This window comes from Erithacus rubecula (assembly GCF_903797595.1).
Source record: "Erithacus rubecula genome assembly, contig: SUPER_Z_unloc_5, whole genome shotgun sequence".
Taxonomy (NCBI): Eukaryota; Metazoa; Chordata; class Aves; order Passeriformes; family Muscicapidae; genus Erithacus; species Erithacus rubecula.
The window spans coordinates 814,448-834,815 of NW_027635819.1; the positions used below are offsets into that span (position 1 = coordinate 814,448).

At 38.9% G+C, this 20,368-nt stretch overlaps 1 protein-coding gene across 1 annotated transcript in view; it reads left to right on the top strand.

Moving 5' to 3' along the window:
• The first annotated feature begins 8,620 nt into the window (after nt 1–8,620).
• Nucleotides 8,621–20,368, top strand: part of SNX2 (sorting nexin 2) — a 29,930-nt gene continuing 18,182 nt past the window's right edge. The window contains exons 1-2 of the mRNA XM_079331609.1: nt 8,621–8,785; nt 16,873–16,990. Coding sequence (XP_079187735.1) covers nt 8,678–8,785; nt 16,873–16,990 — 226 coding nt within the window. The 5' untranslated portion in view covers nt 8,621–8,677. The remainder of the gene's footprint in view (nt 8,786–16,872; nt 16,991–20,368) is intronic.

Here is a 20,368-nt window from a genome sequence, read left to right on the forward strand (position 1 = left end):
AATATTTAAGTTGGTTTTGCTGGTCACACTACATCGCATGAATATCAAAGCCTTTCTGAAAATTTCAACTTCTATGTCTAGATCCAGATTTGAGTATAGAGCCATATCTATTTAATTTTGAAAAATCTAAATGTACTGCAACTGAAAAATATTTCAATCATTAGAGAAGACATAATAAATATTCTCTAAACATGAATCTTGATTCTTAACAATTGTTTCAAAACCATCATGTTCTCTTCACCTCTACTCACATGTGCTATTCATTCCTTATGTGCTATACAAGAGCTATATGATACTTTTGGTCCTCTGTCTTTGTCACCAAGTGCAAGTGGGAGTTATTTTCAGACCACCTGAGACAAAATCAGTCAGGCTTTTTGGAATGCAAACCCAGCTGGATCCTGCCTGGTGTGTGTGCCAAAATAATTTTTAACTGTGCCTCTCAGCTGTCTGATTCAGTCAGCAATAACCTCCCATAGGAGAGGAAATAAAAAACAAAGCACAAGCGTATCCTCTGCTATCACAAAAGAAATTGGGCCAAACTTAAGCTGAGCCAGGTGAGACATTTGCCCAGAGCAGGAACTGCTTCCAACCCATGCCTTGAACAGCTGGTTGCCACCAAGTGATTCCCAGTGTGTGGATCTTCTTTGTTTGATCATTCATTTGATGGCTTCCAGCAGTGATCACTCCCACTGGCACAGCAGACAGGTCCACTGAGGCAGAGAGAGTGCCCAGGTGAGCAGCTGGAGAAGTGGCTTTGTGACACCACAGATCTCAACATCGCTTGCTCCAAAGAAGAAGAAAAGGCTTCAAAACAGCACATATTGTGAAGAAACTCAGTTGATCTGTGAAGAGGAAGGTGCATATGTTTCTTGGAAGAAAGTATTCAAAATCTTCAAGAATTTCAAGTGTATTAAAATAATTAGTTCCAGGGACTGGTTGTGTTTGTTGTTCTGGAGAAATCAGTATGTCAGCTGTTTCTGATCTGTATTCCTAGAACCAGGCAGGAAGATGGAGGCTGCTCTTCCTTCTTCAGTTTTAATCTTAGAATTTCAAAAAAGGAGGAACTGAGACATCAGTCCACTATCTTTATATTATTGTGCCAGTACACTAGCAACGACAGGAAGAGAACTTAGTGATCTCCAGGACAAGTGGTTTTTTGTTTGAATTGAATATTTTTATTTTTCTGAGATATTTATGCTTGTTTCTCTTTTGACTGATATATATATAATACACATATTGATAGATATATAGGATAGACATAATTATATTTTGTATACCAGAAGAGTATATACAGATATTTAGATAGTGTGTACATATATAACACTCAAGTGATAATATATACAGTCTCTATACACCACAAATATAGACCATACACTATAAATACTTATCTACATGCAGTGATATATTTTTACCTCCACACCCTTTCATTCTCTATGTATTGATTTATAATGGCTTTTTCCATGTGGATATGAATATTTTAGTAAAAGATTTAAGATTAAAGCTTAAAAAGCTACAATGTGGATTGTGTCAAAGCAAACATCTACCCCAGTTACCCAAGGAAAGAACCAAAGGTAATATAAGACTTTCTGTAAGTTTCCTGTATGGTCATTTAAAAGAGGTACAAGAGATGGAGGCAGGGTGGGGGGGGTGAGCTAAAGTAAATTGGAATTCCTCTTTGAAGGTGTGTATCTCCTAACTAAATGGGCAACATAAAAATGAGGATACTTATATTAAAGGAAAATCAATACCATACTTTAAAATAGGTAATCCTTATTATCTGTCTTTATCTGAAAGGAAAATAAGATAGAATGAGCTTCCTTATCGTGGTGCTGGGTTTTCTAATGCTTGAAGTTAAAACAATCCCACTATGTGCTGCTTTGGAATAATCATGCTAAGTGTTATTGATATCACTTTCAGTTTACTTAAAAATTATTCCTAAGCAAATTCTGTGATTTCATTAATTATCATAGTGGCAAATCATATTTCTAACCTCTATTATTTAAATGAGGTGCTTGATGCCCTGCTTTTTTATATATGCAACACTAGGCAAATCAAGGCAAATAAAATAAATAAATAGATGATTAGAAAGCCACATGCCTTATCCATAGCAGAATTTGTAGTTCATACAGGTCAAACATTAAAAAAATCCCTTTTAAGATTTAATTTCAATGGTTTGTTACTTAAGTTTCCATCTCTTCATCAATGGATTCCTCCCATCTTATGACTTCACTGAGTTCTTGAAGCTGTTTTCATATGAAGAAATTTGAAAAGGTCTTTATTAACTTATTTAGAAACTATGTTGATTGCTTTCTCAACACTCTTGAGAGATTATTTTTTTTTCTTAGTCTGTCTTGAGCATCTGTTATCACTTAAATTACAAGCTTGAAGGAAATAGATTTTTCAAAGCCCAAATTCATGCCTCCAGTGGATAAAATTAGCCAGAGCACAGTGAAACAAAATTTGTCAAAGGAGAATTATGTTGCAAAGCCAGATTTTTGCTTAACATGTCTGAAAATATCTTAAAGAAAAGTAAATATGTATTATGTACATATGTATATATGTATTAGATAGTGTATCAACTCTAGTGGCAATGGTGCCAGATTCTTTTCCATTGTCGTTTTGCAAGCTTTCCAATTCCTCAGTGGGAAAGCCATAATCAACATTAAATTGATAAACTAATTTTTATAACAGCCAGAGACAGTGCTTTTTGGTGGAAATCAATTATGTTAGAAGTTTTCCATTTTTCCTACTTACCTTTTGCCTGGTTTGGCTATAATGTAGACAGATGCCCCAAGTCAGTTTACAACAAAATTGTAAATGATGCAAATTACAGCTGCATTTAGGCTGTGAAACTTGAAATAAAGCAAATTCTGCTTCATGCATATCCACTGTGCAATTTTCAATGAAAAATTGCTTTCACAAACCTTTATCTTGTATGTCCACAAAGTAGAAAAAAAAAAAATCTCTGTGGATTGAAGGCTACACTCTGAAAAAAATGACTGGAGATATTTGAAACAAATCTTTCTGGTGCCTAGCTCTCATAATCCATGCAAATGCAAACATTTTGAGAAATATTTGCAAATTGGAGTGTGTTTTTTGTTTTCTTTTATTTTAGAGCTCTGTTTCTTTTAAAGCAGCAGCAGACCTGCTCCAGTGTGTCTGGAGGAAACAAATTTTTTCTCAGGCCAATTTTGGACTGAGTATTATTAATAGTACTTTGTCTCAGGTTAATTCTGCAGTCACTTTATAATTTTTATTATGATAAATACTATAATCAGCCAGAAAGCTACATTTAAGATCAAGGCTCATTAACTTACATAGTTTATAATTTAGGATATGTGCATATGCTTTGCAGAATGAGATTTTCTCACCTAATCACAGTTTGTCTAAAGTCAAGCATCTACCTGAGGATAAAATTCTTTGCAATGGAAATAGGCACTCATCATTAAATTGCTCCTAGAGTAAGAGTTAAAGATGGATAGGATGCCTGAGAAACCATCTATTAATTTTCATTATCTCCTGCCACAGTCAAAACTAAGTGAAATAGCTTTCATTAGATTGCTGCCTTGTAGCCAGCCGAAGTTATTAGATGTGAACAGTATCCAAAAATGCATAGGAAAAACCTAAGGGAGAGCAGAAGTGTAGGATTTTGGAAGCAAGTGTTGGATACTCATGTTCTTAGAATTCCGAATTGGTTTCAGAGAGCAGATTTCCATTATTTTACTTTCTGCTTCAAAATCTAGGTGAATTACCTCAAATCAACTGCACTCAGATAGCTGAGAGGATCAAACTATTTAAAAGCACTAAACAGCTATATAAGACCAGAGGCAACAACTTCCTCATTTTGTACAAGGGAACAGGTGGGAGCCAAAAAGCTGACTTTCCATAATCTCTCTGGAGGCCCTCTTGGCAACTCCCAACAAAGTCATGAGAACACACAAAATACATTGCGTCCAGTGTCTGGAATATCAATAATGAATATTGTTTCTTATATATCCCAAAGACAGAGTTGCAATGGCACACTTGCCTTCTACACACATTTATGAATGAATGAATGAATTAACCAGCACTATACTTCTATGTTTTGAGGATGCTTTTAGAAAAATACTATGATCAGTAAAACTTGCATATATTTAATTGCAACATCTGAAAACTCTCAGTCACCTTGTGATGGATCAAGGCCCCCATTACCACAATCCCAGAGCACAGAAGTAGACTGGTGTATATGATTATCACAGTTTCTGCTTTGTGCCAAGGAAACAGGGAAATAAGCTTCCTTCCCACAGGCTGCAGACTTGATGGAACAATACAGTTGTCCAAAGGTTTATAGTGGTGAGCTGGAGCAGTTATTACACTGGTTTTTGCTGTACATCATTTTCATTTTCTTCCATGCTCCCACCTTCCCTACCCTTAGACTTCTTCCATGATTGTCCAATGAAGAAAAAATATGCAATAAGTTCCTATTTCATTCACATTCTGCCCTACTCCCTCCTCAAATCTTCTAAACTAAGGTCAGCTCAGGAATCGTTAACACTGTGAAAGAGAAAGACAATATAGACTTTCTTCATCTATCAAGTGATAACACAGTAATTTTAAACTCTCATCTTAGTAAATCCTACACTAGATGGAGATAATACTGTTGGCTGATAAAGACATAATGAGATGTAGATCTGGTTACGGGAATTCTTTTATAAAGCACATGCTTTTAGCAAGGGACTTTTAAAAATTCTTCTACAAATAGACACTTGGAAATTAATTGTTGGTTTGTTTGTTGGTGATGGTTTTGGTTTTATTTCAAGGTTTTTTCCCCTTGAAGCTGTTTTCATTATGGTTCTGACCTCCAAGTTCTCACTATATTAAAATTTCCCTGGACAAATCAGATGAAATTGAATGGCAATGTTACATTCATCACTAGTGAAGCAGTGATAAGAGTGAGGAGGCATTGAGAATTTTCTAATGTAGTACCAGAAACTAGCTGCAGAAAAAAGGAAGACCTCTGACCCTTTTTCCCATCTGAGGAAAAAAAATGTTCCACAATTTAAGAAGTATGGAATCCATTAAAGAAAAATTCCAAAGATCAAGAGAAATTGCTCAGATCAAGGCTTCCCTTACACAAAACCTCTACTCTAACTGGAGGAACTTTCCAATATTAACTTTTAATGTGCCACCCAGGGACAGGACCAACTGATACTGTGCACTGACTTGTTTCTGACACTGTAGGGAAGGTCTAGCCTCCTTTCCTCACTGTTCCTTTTCTTGTGTCATCCAGTTTTGGATGAAAGAATTAAGACAACTCACGACATAAATATGAACAGATAGCTCTAGAAAAAGGGTGTCAAATAATATCCACTGGAATCAATTGATACAAATATAATTTGGACAACAGCTAAGAATGCACATGAATATTTGAAGAGATTGATAGTTTCTAATGTTTTTATATCCAACTGAAAGTCCTAGCAAGTCAGAATGGTAAAAAATGCATGTTGGCTTCAGTGATTTGACATAAAAAAACCTTGCAACAACTTATACCTGATAAAATTAGTTAAAACTGATAAATGATGATCATGCCTTACAAGTTGCACATCTTACATCATTTTGCTACATTCTCTGAAAGCAGGAAAGCAGGTCAAGACAGTTAGAGACAGTTTATAGTCACAGAAATGTATGAAATTTACTTAGTCACACACCACAGGTTTGAAATTACATGGTACAAAAACTTAACTGGGCCATAACTGAAAAAACTAGGTCAGGGAAATGAGATTAACAGCTGGTCAGAGCATGGTGCTCGTAACACCAAGCTGGGGGTTCAACACTCATACAGGCCATTTACTTAGGAGTTGCACTTGGTGATCCTTGAGGGTCTCTTCCAACTCAGAATGCACCAGAATTACTTGACATTTAGGAACCCTTAGTTCTGTTTAATGTGATTAAGATTATGCTTCTCTCTGATTATGACTTCAGGCAAGTGCATAGGATGCTGTTTCCAAGTATTTTCCCACCTCCATCCATTGTAAACTTTGATTCACATTGCTTAGAGCATATCCATCTTTATTTTGCATCTAACTTTATCTAATAATCTAACAGATTATTTCTTGTAACTATTTCAAGGCATCAGCACCTCTGTGACCAGGGAAATGACATGGAGCCATAATACTGTTGTCCTGTTAATTTTAAAAGCAATTTAAATCAAGGAGATTATACTCCTGAGTGAAACCTGATTCTGCAGGAACAAAGGAAGCTTTTTATTGTGTAAAAGATCACAAGAGTATTTATGCAGAATACATTTTTGATTTCCATATATCCTCTTAAGTGCTGGACTACAAAGGCTTGCAGAGCCCACAGGTGCTGGGGGCAGAAGCAGGACTGGTATTGATAGTTTCATGACCAGATATACTAATTTGGAGGAACCACCGGCTGGTGGGCCAAAACCAGAAATTACCATTTTGGGGGGGGTTCTCAATGGCTCTCAAAGCAAATCAAGAAAGTTTGGGACCTGACAATGGCCAACCAAGGAAAGGAAAGTGACGCAATAGAGAAGAAAAGAAATAAAAGCCTACTTCTAAAAACGGGTGGGTGTAAGGTAAGAACTGTGATATTGTAGCTTCCTGCCTAGGGGACAGACAAAACTGTTGGAATATTAGGTATTCTAGCAAAAAATCCCCAAATCCTAGTGATCTCAATTAGAACATCCAGATCAGTAAACAGTTTAGGTTTAAATTTTTTCTTCTCCAGTTCTTGTGTAATGGGCATCATACCCTGAAGATAAAGTTCATAAGTACCTGTGAAACAGGCAGTGACAGACCTCAGAAAAATGGATATGAGAAGACAAATGTCTGTGTCTTCAGTGTAGACTTGAGACTGTATATAATAAATGAAGTACAGAGCTGTTAGGAAACAGGGGAAAACCAGCTGTGTAGGAAATGCTCCTTGGGAAGAGGGCTCCTGCAGAATCTTATCACATAACCAGATAATTAAAGCAGGCACACATACACAAGTTCCACATGTAAACTTAGTTTTGGTATTTCTACTTCTACTGCTCAACAGCTTTGCAGCTTAATTCATATCCACCTCACACAGCATTAGAGAGGTGGATTTACTGGCTGCCAAGGAAGGTGTGGCTGCAGTTTCTATTAGGATACTGGGTAGCTTCCTCTTCTCTTAGATTTTCACTTAGTGTTGTGAGGTAGACTTGACAGCTCTTATGTATTTGTCAAATGACATACATATTAATACCCACACCGACAGGGATGAGGCTGGGGTTTTTATTTTTGCAGTAACACATGACATATGTGATTGGCTTTTTGCAGTCATTCTAAATTTTCCTGCAACATTGTTTTCCAATTTGTTTCCTTGATTGCTTTTTTCTAATTTGGGTTCTTTTCCCACACAGATTTACTAATCCAGTTTTTCAACCTTGAACCTCAATTAGTTAAAAATCCAGGCCCTATTGCTATCTTTGGGTTATTTCCTTGACCCCTTGATACAAAAGAATCCTATAATAAATTTCTGTGGCCACAGATCTCTTAGCTTGACCATAATTAAAACACTACTTTGGTTTGGGAAGGGCTGTGTACAAAGCAGGGGTTTGGGAATGGCTGTGGTTTATGCAGGGGTTTTAGAAGGGCTGTGGACAAAGCAGGGGTTTGGGAATGGCTGTGGTTTATGCAGGGGTTTTAGAAGGGCTGTGGTTTATGCAGGGGTTTTAGAAGGGCTGTGGTTTATGCAGGGGTTTGGGAATGGCTGTGGTTTATGCAGGGGTTTGGGAAGGGCTGTGGTTTATGCAGGGGTTTTAGAAGGGCTGTGGTTTATGCAGGGGTTTGGGAATGGCTGTGGTTTATGCAGGGGTTTGGGAATGGCTGTGGTTTATGCAGAGGTTTGGGAAGGGCTGTGTACAAAGCAGGGGTTTGGGAATGGCTGTGGTTTATGCAGGGGTTTGGGAATGGCTGTGGTTTATGCAGGGGTTTTAGAAGGGCTGTGGTTTATGCAGGGGTTTGGGAAGGGCTGTGGTTTATGCAGGGGTTTGGGAATGGCTGTGGTTTATGCAGGGGTTTGGGAAGGGCTGTGGTTTATGCAGGGGTTTGGGAATGGCTGTGGTTTATGCAGGGGTTTGGGAATGGCTGTGGTTTATGCAGGGGTTTGGGAAGGGCTGTGGTTTATGCAGGGGTTTGGGAATGGCTGTGGTTTATGCAGGGGTTTGGGAATGGTTGTGGTTTATGCAGGGGTTTGGGAATGGTTGTGGTTTATGCAGGGGTTTGGGAATGGTTGTGGTTTATGCAGGGGTTTGGGAAGGGCTGTGGTTTATGCAGGGGTTTGGGAAGGGCTGTGTACAAAGCAGGGGTTTGGGAATGGCTGTGGTTTATGCAGGGGTTTGGGAATGGCTGTGGTTTATGCAGGGGTTTTAGAAGGGCTGTGGTTTATGCAGGGGTTTGGGAATGGCTGTGGTTTATGCAGGGGTTTGGGAAGGGCTGTGGTTTATGCAGGGGTTTTAGAAGGGCTGTGGTTTATGCAGGGGTTTGGGAAGGGCTGTGGTTTATGCAGGGGTTTGGGAAGGGCTCTGTATTGGGCAGGCCAAGGGCGGCACGCGCCCGCTGTCCCCGCCCCGGTCCGGCCGCCGCGGTCACGTGCCGACGGGGCGGCGGGTGGTCACGTGAGCGCGGGGGCCGGGCCGGAGGGGAAGATGGCGGCGGAGCGCGAGCCGCCGCCGCTGGGGGAGACGCGGCCCGCCGACCTCGAGGACCTGGAGGACGGCGAAGACCTCTTCACGAGCACCGTGTCCACCCTGGAGGTGAGGAGAGCCCGCCCTCCGCTGCAGGCCCTGCGTGCCGTGGCCGGCCCGGCGCCCTCCGGGCCCTCCCCTCCCTGTCAGGCCGCCGGTTCTTCGCTCCTGCCCGGGCCCCCTCGCTCCTGCCCGGGCCCCCTCGCTCCTGCCCGGGCCCCCTCGCTCCTGCCCGGGCCCCCTCGCTCCTGCCCGCCCCCCGCCCCGCCGCTGCCCTGCCGGCCCAGGCTGCGGCCGCGGCCCCACCGCCCGCCTCCGCTCGGCTCCTCGGGCTTCCCTCACGGGCAGGGGGCTTCTGCTGACAAGAGAAACTCAAAACTCTTTTCTCCAGATACCGCCGTTTTCCCTTCTCTTATCCCCTTGTCCTTCTAGGGAAATATTCTTAGCTTACATCTTTCCAGTTTCGCTGGGGTATGTGTGGATGCGAGTGTGTGTGGGTGTGAGTGTGTGTGTCTCCGCCTTTGACTTTGAATGGATTAATAACGACCCATTTTCTTTGTTTGGCCTGTTTCCGAGGCTTCACTCCATTTCAGTTTGCAAATCTTGCAAAAACTTGTTTGTCTCAGGGGTTTCCTCCAAGGGAGCCGGCGCAGTGCTGGACTGCGGCGGCTGCTGGGGCCGGCTGGAAGGAGGAGACAGGAGAAATGTTTGTGTGCTCATTCCTTACAGTGGGAGCCTTCTTGGAACGTTTTTGTGGTCACGTTCCACCTCCATGCCTTGCCAGTATCTTCTGGAAGAACTTTACTTACATCCTGTGCACAGATGCCCATTTAAAAAGAAAATTCTGTTCCTCTTTTCCTGAAGAGTTTTCTGTCCCTGACCTTTATGGAAATAGGATTGGTGTGTGCTTTGATTTTGCTCTGGCTGTAGTCTGTCCCTAACAAAAATATCCTGCGGTATACAAAGAGGCTTTAAAACATATTTTGAAGTCACTTGCCTTTTCTCAAGCCACTTTCTTGTTTTCTTTATTTTTATAGATAAAAGTTGCATAGTCTATGCATTGGTAAAAAAAGATCTGTGAAAAAAATGAACTGAAGGAATAAGAAATTATGTGAATCTGCAGTTGACAAGAATTGCAAGTCTACAAGAGTAGACTTCTGTTCATCTCTGTCTGACACAGTGTATATTACTGGAGTCTTTTTCAGTGCACTGAAAAAGACTGCAGTGTAACACAAACAATGTTTTTATTGATGTAGTCTGGAACTAAAGCTGCAGGAGATAAGATAGATTTAATGTCCAAATCACAGTTGCCACGAGATAAAAAAGTTACTGAAATTCCTGTGACTGCAGGCACTAGCAAAGAAATGGGCTTTGTATCAGAAGCTTTGCTGGCAATTCCACTTTGCTGCTTTGTTTATGTACACAGTCTGTTTGGGATAGTGTCTCTAAGTAGAAAGGGGAAGCTTCTTTGCTTAAAGAGAAGCTTTTAAAAGCTGTGTCAGTAAGCTTTTTCTGACATCAGCATTTAGGGCAGTGCCTTAGTCTTGTGATTTTCCTGCAAATTTGGAAGGAAGAGGTCATGAAAATTGACTTTGGACTTCTTACTAACTTAAAAATAAATTGATGGATTCAATGCGTAGAGTACCATAGGCCAGAGAAGAATGATTGTCTCATGACCTAGTTAAACTTTTGTCTTGTTACTTTAATCTGGTAAATATTCATGGATGAACTGATTATAAATAGCAATGGGAGTTGTATAGTAACAGCAGAATGGTGTCATGCTTTTTGTAGTTAATAATGTATTAGTTTGCTGATACCAGAAGTGAGAGTGTGGCAAGAGACACTTACGTTCAAACCCAACTTATGTGAGGGCTTTGGTACTTTGAAAGTGTTCCCAACTGGTTTATCTTGCAGCTGTCAATTTGCTTTTAGCATGATTAATTTCAGTCCCTTCCTATTTTATCTTGCTTTCATTCTCTTTGCAGTTCACAAAATGTGTGCTGTGCCTTTCCTGCCTGTAATGTGATTGTGTAGTGGAGAAGCTGTATGGTATCTGAGACATCTTTCAAATAGCTTCCATATTAACAAAGTCTCCATTTGGAAAACACAGGCTAAGTTGCTTTTGACAGAATATACATTCAGTGTATATTATGAATGGCAAATATGTATTTAAATACATATAAATTTAGTTACTTCAGTGGCTTCAGATGAAGAATATTGTTTATTCCAAGTTGAATTCTCTAATGTGAAGAAGAAAAGAAGATGGAGTTTTAACTTTCTCTGTGCATGTTGTAAAAAAGTTAATGTCTTGAATTGAGCTCTCTCAAATGTAGAAAATAAAATATTAGAAAGATCTCACTGAGCTGTAACGCCTTGGATTTCTGGGCTGCAGTGGCAATACATTTTAGGACTTGAAAATTTGCTATGTAGCAGAGAATGAGAATTCTTCCTGTGATCTTAGGACAATAATGAACTGGGAACCAGGTTGGGCAGCAACTTTTCTGAGCTGATGGGATGTTCATTTTATTGTCAGGTATCCACAGTGCCTATGAGTAGTAAAATGAGAATGATTATTTTGTTTTCATCATGCCAACTGTATTGTGAGTCTGGATAACTGCCTCTCTTACTTTCAAGGTTACTGAGAGGTTTCCCTTTAGCTGCCAGAGTAGCTTTCGCTAGTGAGACTAGCCAGGATGAATAATGTAAATGGTTTAAGCCAAAATTGCATTTACAGTGATAATCAGTAGCGAGTTCCATTTGAATAATATTACTGGTTACTATATATATGTGCTGGCATCTACAGTGCTCCCCTAGGTATCAAGTTTTTGTAGTTCAATGTTGAGGCCTAGGTAGACTTATCTACTACCTAAAATTTGAAGTGTATAGATTTTGGTGGGGTTTTGGTTGGTTTTTTTTTGGTGTTGCTTGGTTTTGTTGTTTTTTTTTTTTTATTATTCTGGAATTCACCTGTGCATTATGAGAAGAATCACTCCCTATTATAAGTTTAATCAACAAACTGCTATTTTGCTGTATGTGTCCTTTGCTCCCATTAAAAGGGTTCACAAACAACTGTATGAAAATCAAATTTGGTGACAGATGTGTAAGATATATGTTAGATTTTCGAAAAAAATGGTGTGTTCACCATATTGCTCTCTTTTCATGGTGTCTGCCTTCTTCTTCCTCCATGCACCAATCTGTGTCTCTGTCACCTTCCATTTTTATATGTTGCACCATTTCTTTTTTCATTTTCCCTAAACTTCTCACTTAGTTCTGTGTTGCCAGGCTGTCTTTTGTGAAGGTGCCATGTGAACACAGAAACCTAGGCTGCCACCTGCTCATTCCAACAGTATTTATATGCCCATACTACTGTTTGTTGGTGGGGTTTTTTTAAATGGAAAAATACATGGAGGAACTTGAAAATAATCAGTGAGCAGTAGATGTGGTAATTTATCAAGGACTGTAATTTAGGGCAGGGTGTGTAATAATCTCATTGCCTGTTGATCAGTTTATGTCAAAGATCTGCAATATCCATTTGGTTTTTGTACATGAGGCAAAACACTAGATAGCCACAGAAGTCCAGATGGCTTGAATGATATCCATTCAGTTTAACAGTGGCCATTACTGAGGAAGCAGTAAAGCTGTGGAATATCAGAGAGGAAAGCACTAAATCGTTCAATATTGTACTATACCTTTGCAGAAAGCTAAGTTTCCAAGATTAATCTGTATCCAAGATTAATTGGTGTAATTCTACTTAAAATGTGTGTCATTGCTTGATATTAAATCCAGGCTGTAGTGGAAGTATGTGGAAATTCATTCTCAGGAGGCTGCTTCCTTTCTGCTGCAAATGACACTGTCCTGCTGTTGAGTCTGTTCTCTCTGCTGTGATCTGTGAGCTCCTGTAACCCCATTTCACACAATGAGCTGGGTTAACCTGAACAACTAGAATATTGTGATGACCACCTTCTGTGTTCTGACTGAAGGAACCTAGGAGAGGCTCCTGCAAGCAGAACTAGTTTAGGGGGTACCCTACTATTAAGAGAAAGGAGAATGTCCAAATGTCTAGAGCTATAATTTCAGCCAGCAGAAAATACAAGATCTTGTTTCTTCGTAAGTCAGAGCTGTAAAATGCTTGGTTATGGCCTCCAGATATGATGAACAACAGAAGAACAGAAAATTGAGCTTGTTATTGACATTGTAAATTGGAATGGGCCCATGAGCATCTTACCAGAAACTTGTTTTAAAGAAAAACAAGACAGGATCCTGACTGTCTTGCATACCTGGCCGTTGAGTGTCTTGTTTATAGGAGACTTCACCAAAATTCAGCTGAGGACTTGTTCAGAAATTTCACAGCTGTGTTCATTTCAGGAAATGGATATGTTTGTGATATTTTGTGAACCATGGGCATCAAGTAAGTTTAAAGTTTCTAAACAGCTTTGCTATTTGTCTGGGCCAAGAGGTTTTTATTAGTCTCATCTCCATTTCTGGTCTGATACAGAGATGTTCACTGCAGTAACTACTAACTCCTTTGACAACCATTTTCATTGGCAATTTTAGCTGGAGTTTGTGGAGATAAAAAAGCAGGGTTTAGGTCTTCTATTTTAGATCTCATCCTTGGAAAACTGTAACTGAAGCAGCTTAATACACTGTTTGCATGCACAGGTTCTTTTTTTGGTTTTTGAGAGGCTGGATAGCTTTTTCTGATTCACTGGCTGTGCGAAATAATCAGGTTATTACAAATTATTGACCCAGTTTTTGATGCATAACGTCTGTGCCTTGCTGGGTTTTTGTAGTTCCCTGAGGACCCATGTCCATTTTTAAGAGAAGAAACTATTCTTCGTTTCAAAACTCCTAAACAAGTTGATGCAGTGTTCAGACCATGAATGATTTTTAAGATGCTTCTACACATTGTCTTCTTCTTGTAAAGCCACAACTCTTAGTGAATATATTTAATCCCATTTTTAATTCTTATTGTCTGAGAATACAGCCTTTTTAAAAGCACCAAAGAGACAAAGATTAATATACCAGTAGGGACCTTATTCACCTTATGCCAGCTTGTTGAATTTTATTTCCATCTGGCATTCAAGACTCCCCCTGGCATGGAAGAGAAAAGTTGGAAGGGTAAAAATGAGAAGACAAGGGACAGAGGTGAAGAGAATTTAATAGGTAGAGTAGAAGTAGCATATGCAAGCAATACAATGAATTTATTCACCTCTTCCATGGGCTTAGCCATCTCCAGGAAGAGAGATGTGATGGTGACTTAGGCAAGTGTTGTAACTCCAGACATCCTCTCTGTCCTTCACCATGGCTTTGGTGAGTATGGTTTTATAAGATATGGGATATCCCTCTGGTCAGCTATGCTCTACAGCTTTCTGAGGTGCCCATAAGATCTGTTTGAGTCCTTGACATTTGCAAAGACTCTCATATGGAATTTGGAGAAAGCTGTCTGTAGCTGCTCTACTAACTACAGCTCTGAGGCTTGGTATCCAGTGCAGAAATATTGACTTTCTTTAACTGTGCCCTTGGACAGGATCTTTCCTGGCTCAGTAGCAGAAGGAGACTTGGTGGCATTATTTACATCCATTCTTAGAGGAATATGTCTCTTTCTTTGTAGTGGTAATAGCTCTGTATTGACCTTTGGCTAACTTGTAACTTTAGGCATGCAGATGTTTGCCATGGATTGATCAGATTTAGGTGTTCAAAGTGAATTTTGTGTCTGACAGAATACTTCTGTGATTAGAAGCCAGGTATAGTCAAAAATAACCACTAGTAACTAAAATAGCTACTTCTGGTAAAACTAAGAAGGTAAACTGAGGGAATAACTTGAAGATGTAAGCTTTCTCCAAGGGCTCTTTTTCACGATTCTTTAAGGACAAGTATAATTAAGTGTATTACTCTTAGAAAGCTCTTGCTAATGTTCTGCAAGGGTTCAGGAAGGCTTTTCTTCCCTGTGACTGTCTGTATTAGAGCTGTTTTTCATAGCAATGACTTGACAAGCACAAACCTACATGCTTTCTGCATCTGTGGCAGTGTGGCACTCCCTGTGTCCTAAAACTCCAGTCTATCAAAATGTAAATGAATTGCTGTTCAAAGATGAATAGCAGCAAAACTTGTTTGGAATGAGTACCTATGATGTTTCAGTGAAGAACTGCTTTTGTTGATAAAACTTCAAACTTCTTGAATCTCAAGCATTGAGAAATCAAGCATTTCCATGCTCTTCTGTTCTAGTTGGAATGCAAGGTTTTGAACTTGCATGTTTACATAACACTGGCTGGAGAGACAGACCATTTCTTCAAAACATTCTACTTCTGCATCGTGAAATTGCTTAAAACCTTTGGCTGTTCTGTGTAACACACATATACTATCAGTTGTAAAATAATGAAGTATGTCAGGTGCTGTGGTTTTCTTGTATTTCCTAGCTCATTTAATATAAATTATTGCAAGTCTTTTAATACATTTTAAAATAGTTTTATCTCCTAATGACACTTCACAGAGTGGACAAAATATACCTTTATTACCCCAGAGCAGTCTGTTTCCTGTGAGGTCATTTTGGAATTTAATTTCATATGAGATGAGAAGTATCCATGTGACTAGTGGATTGGCTCCTTACAAGGTTATAAACTCTACTTCCTACATACAGTTTCTAAGTTTTTCTTCTTTGATGTTCTTTGCAGGCTCTAGGGCAATATCCAGTCAAGAGTTTGAGAGACTGCTCCTTTTGCTATCCATCACTTTAATTTGTTTCTGGCTTCCCCATGTTGTGTGTGGGCTTTTCTGAGAGTGGCTGCTTTTGGCAAAAGGAAGGAAATGTGATCTCTTCTGTCATTTCAATGAATCAGTTTGATGTTGCAATCAAAATGTGGTTATGCTGATTTTGACCGAGTAGTGTTCATTTTCTTTGCAGTGCATGAGACTGTGTTTTGGATTTGTGCTGAACACAGGAGCTGATAATACAGTGATACTTTTGTTATTGCTGAGCAGGGTTTACACAGAGCCAAGGCCTTTGTGCTGTTCGTGCTACCACGGTGGTGAGGAAGTTGGGGGTGCCTGGGTAGTTGGGAGGAGACACAGCTGGGACAGGTGACTCCAACTGATCCAAGGGGTATTCCAGACCATCTGACATCCTGCTCTGTACATAAAGTGGGGGAAAGAAGGAAGGAAGCCAGTTATAAAGAAGGCCTCTCTGCTAGGACTCTTGCCTTTGAAAATACAATCTGGACAGACTTTTTCAGTGACTTTTCAGTATTTTTCAGTCTTTTTAAGAAATCTTTTCTAATTTAAAGTGTTCTTTCAAGCATAGCCTTAAACATCTAGTATCTTTTTAATACATGCATGAATTCATGAATAAATATGCTGTTGTTGAAAATTCCTTAGCTAGCTATCTTGGATGAAGTTGTGAGGAGTGAGTTTTGCAAATTTTCTGGTACTGCAACAGTTAACAGAGTTGATACTTTTTCAAGAAAAATTTTTCTAACTGAAGCACTGATCTGCAATTATGTATGTATTTATTTTGTAACCCTGCTGTTCATTTGGTGGCCCAGTTTCAATATTGCTTTGGTTTTCCTGAGTGTCTTCAACAGGGCAAGTTCTAGTCTTCAGTTTAAAAAGTGTATCTGTTGCAAGCCCAGCTTCCATGTAAAGTTCAATGTGATCCTCTGATCCTCTGTGACAGTATTCCTGTTGCTAGCTATCAAAATTTCTTACAGCTCCAAGCAGCCTTGAATTATTTGGATGGCAAAATCTTTTCAATCGTAGAACAAAAGAATATCTTGGAGATTTCTTTATTGATTTTTGGCTGTGTACAAATCCAGATTTAAATCCAAGCCTCTCTAGGAGGAACCTAATAATCAGATTGCATTTGGCATTACTGATAAACTCTAGATAATTCTATAGCAATTTTATTTCACATTAATGAAACCTGAAGAAACTGTTGACTGTTTTTTTCTCTCAAAAGAAGAAATTAAAAGAACTGTTGACTAGTCATATCTTTTATTCATTGTTGCTGTGTTAGGAATAGGAAATGGAAATAGCTGACAGGGTTTCCTTTCCCTAGTCTTCTTTTGCTTCTTTGCAATTAAAGAATGTTGCAATAATTCTTATGTACTGACACATGGCAACTAGTTCTCTTCTAATTATTTTGCTTATTTTTTTAAAAACAGTCAAGTCCTTCATCTCCAGAGCCAGCGAGTCTTCCTGCAGAAGACCTCAGCACAAACTCCAATGGTCCAAAGCCAGCAGAAATCATGCTGGATGGGGATAGAGAAGACCTCTTTGCTGGTAATTACCATTTTCTTCTATCATGCCTGCACAAACCCTTTTACCCTTGGACTGAAAGAAGTGTACTTTTCTGAGAGGGAGGATTGAAACCTTATAAGTACTTTGACAGTGTTGTACAGGTTTTTTCTTGTGATAGGTCTTGTAGTTAAGCTGGTTTATAGGTTTCTCAGTGGTGTGTACTGTCAGTGTGTAGTGTGGGAGTGCTGAGCTGGTCACTAATATGTTCTGCTGACAGTAAGAATGGTCTTTGTCATTTTGTGATTCAGAATGTTCAAATCTGTTTGTGTGGAAATGCATTACTTAAGTTACTTTCTTGTTTTCTACTTAATAATCATGTATTTGATCTTTTCTCCAGTTATAAAGAGAGAGAGAGAATTCAGATTGTATTGCAAGTATTTCCTTCTATTCTTGTTTTAATGTAAAGGTAGCAAACTGGCACAAGGGACCCGTCCTATAATTTCACTGGTGCATGGTGGTACCTCTCACAGTTGATAGTATTGCACGCTTTAGAAAAAGATGTGAAAGCTCTGATAAGTGAGCTGTTAATAGACAGAATGCTTCTAAAGCTTCATAAATCAGTTGCTATTTTAGTGTCAATTTTCAGCTGTCCTAACATGGGTTATTGTTGCTGTCAATTACAGTTGTAGGAACACAAACTATCCAATACAGGAAGTGTACTATTTGCAATATATTAGCTGCATAAGATGTTTCTGAATGCTACATCTCAATATTATAATTTTCCTTATTGTTTCATATTGAGAAGCTGACAGTCTGCTTTGAATACAGTGCTCTCATATTCGTTGATTACCTGATGTAATCATTCCAAAACAAACTTTATAACCTTTAGTACTGGGTTGTTTTGTATAAGTGCATATATACTCATGCCCATTACATTTGTACTGAACTTCCATAATTTGTGTTTCCATGTATTTGAACATGTTTGTTCATGACACTGTTAGAATGTATTGACTAGTTTAGTACCTCTCTGGAAATGTTTTAAGAGAAAAAAGGAATAAAGGATAGAGAGGTGATCTTACTTCTTTATGCATTTTTTTTTTGCTTTGTAATTTACAAAGACCGTAAGTGTTTTAGTAATGAAGTTTTCTAGTACCAGTCAGTAATTTGGTTATTTAGCTTTGGTATATAACGCCAGCTTTTTATAACCATAGAGCCATCTGGAGTGGATATTTTAAGAAAGCCAATTCTCCTTTGGATAATATTAAGAAAAAGGGAGACTGGAGTAAATATTGAAGGGAGTCAGACAGAAGGAACAAGTGTTTGCAGCCAGATTATTTCAGCTGAAGTGAGTGCTGTGAGAATAACACATGGAATTGATTTAATGAGTTTGGGTTTTGCCATGTAGGACATCCTCTTAAATGCTTGCAGCACTGATAAGAAGGCATCTAACACTCCGTGTCTACCTCAGCTAAGACTGGTCTTTTAAAGTTCAATTTGTAGTACAGAGTGAGTCTAATACTCTCATATAGAGGAAAAAAACAAATGTGATTTGTGGAGCATGAGATAAAATATGATGTTTTTCACAGTTTCCTGTTCTAAGCAAGAAGTCTGTATAATGCAGTTGAACCCAAGTCAGGAACTTCTGTGTTTGTGTTGCTGTCATTCTCAAAATACATTCTGAAAAACTGTGCTGAATTTGTGTTCCAGTGCTGTGCAGTCACAGCACTTTTTCTTTCTTAGGACTGTTTTGCTAGATAGTATAGAAACAGCCTGAGAAAGGCAAGATGAGATTCCTAGATTCTTGCTTCCAGCATGATTGTGTAAGTCTGGCTTTCTAGGAAAGTAGAATTTAATTTAAATGTGAATATGATGTGGTTTTTCTCTTATGTGTTGAAATTCCAGAGTCTTAACTTGGCACAGCTTATAGGAACACTTAAGTGAAGAAGAAAAGAAATGGAAGTCCAGAGCTTTGTAACTTCTGTTGTTCCTTCATATTTAATCACTAGACACTTTAAAATCCAGGTAAAGGAAATCCTGTTTGTGGCTCCTGATTGCCATTCTTCAGGGCCAGAAATAATTAAAGCTTTTCAGACTTGTAAAAAATGTGATGGTATACCTCTCTAGCTGTTGTAGACTTCAAAAAACATTTCCATTGTTCCATTTTGTATTGCAACATAATGGAAAAGGAGGTGAAGCAGTACAGATTTTCTCTGCAGCTTTAATGCAGGACAGAACCTGGGAAATCGTTTAGGCTTTTTTGATTATGCTTAAAACCTCTTTGCTATTATGTTTCTGTGACAGCTACAGAATAATATGTACAATGTAGATATTCATTACCTTATCTCTGGCAACTCATAACTATTAAAACAAGGTTTCAGAAATGTGAGAAATTAGTTTTTCTGCTGTCATTGGAGACAAGTAAATTTTAATGTGGTTCTTGGTTCTGTGACAAAGCAAACTGTCTTGCTAAACCCACTTAAAAACTTTCATCCTTAGAATAAAGGTCGTGATGTTGATTATTCGGCCTGAAGAATTACTTTCTTACCTCTCAGAGCTCTTACATGTGGAGACCATAAAGGTCAGTGCTTCAAGTGAGGCAGTATTAGATGTATCTTGAGAAATTTGGAGATACATCTTAAAACTTGGTTGTCAATAACCTGCTATTGTACAGTGAAGAACAAGATATTGAACCAATGTTCCAAAATGTTGACCCAAAGTTCAGCGTATGACTGCACAAATATGCCATGAACTGCCCTTGAAGAGCACAGGTGTCTGTGCTTTCTACCTCTGGTGCTCATGGTAGAGCAAGACATGGCAAGCTCATCTGTGAAGTTTGATCAGTGTTCCATCACCTTCTTTAAAAAAGTGAAAAACTATAATTTTTCATGTCCTGTGTCAGGTAAAAGATTACTGTTATTTTGTTTTTTCAGCTCTGAAATGTGTTTGGGAATGGATCATGTTTTTGAAGTGTCTAGCTATTGTGTCCTGAGGAAAAGTCACTGTGTTGCGGGTTGGGGTGATATGTGTTTTCACTGGGTTGTTGTTTTGGTTTAGTGAGTTTTGTGTTATTTGGTTTTGTAGGGGTTTTTTATTTCCCTTTGGGCTTTTTTCTTGGTATTTGAGACAGAAAAGGATATAATTCTCTAAACCAGTGAAGATATGTTCTTCAGGCCCATTTGAACAGAAAAGCTTCCAGCTGGTGGTGTCTGCCAGGCTGTTGTCATGTCATGTGTCTGATATGAAGAGCTTGTGCAAATGCCTTGCTGCTTTTTAGAATCTGCTCATTCAGTTATTTTGCAAGAAGTAAATTCATGAAAGCATGTGAATCTACAGTTTCAAAGTCAGAAGGTGGTTATATTAGTGTCCAACTGTTGTATTAAAACTATTTCTGTTGTCTTTAAAGTTATGCTTAGTACTTCT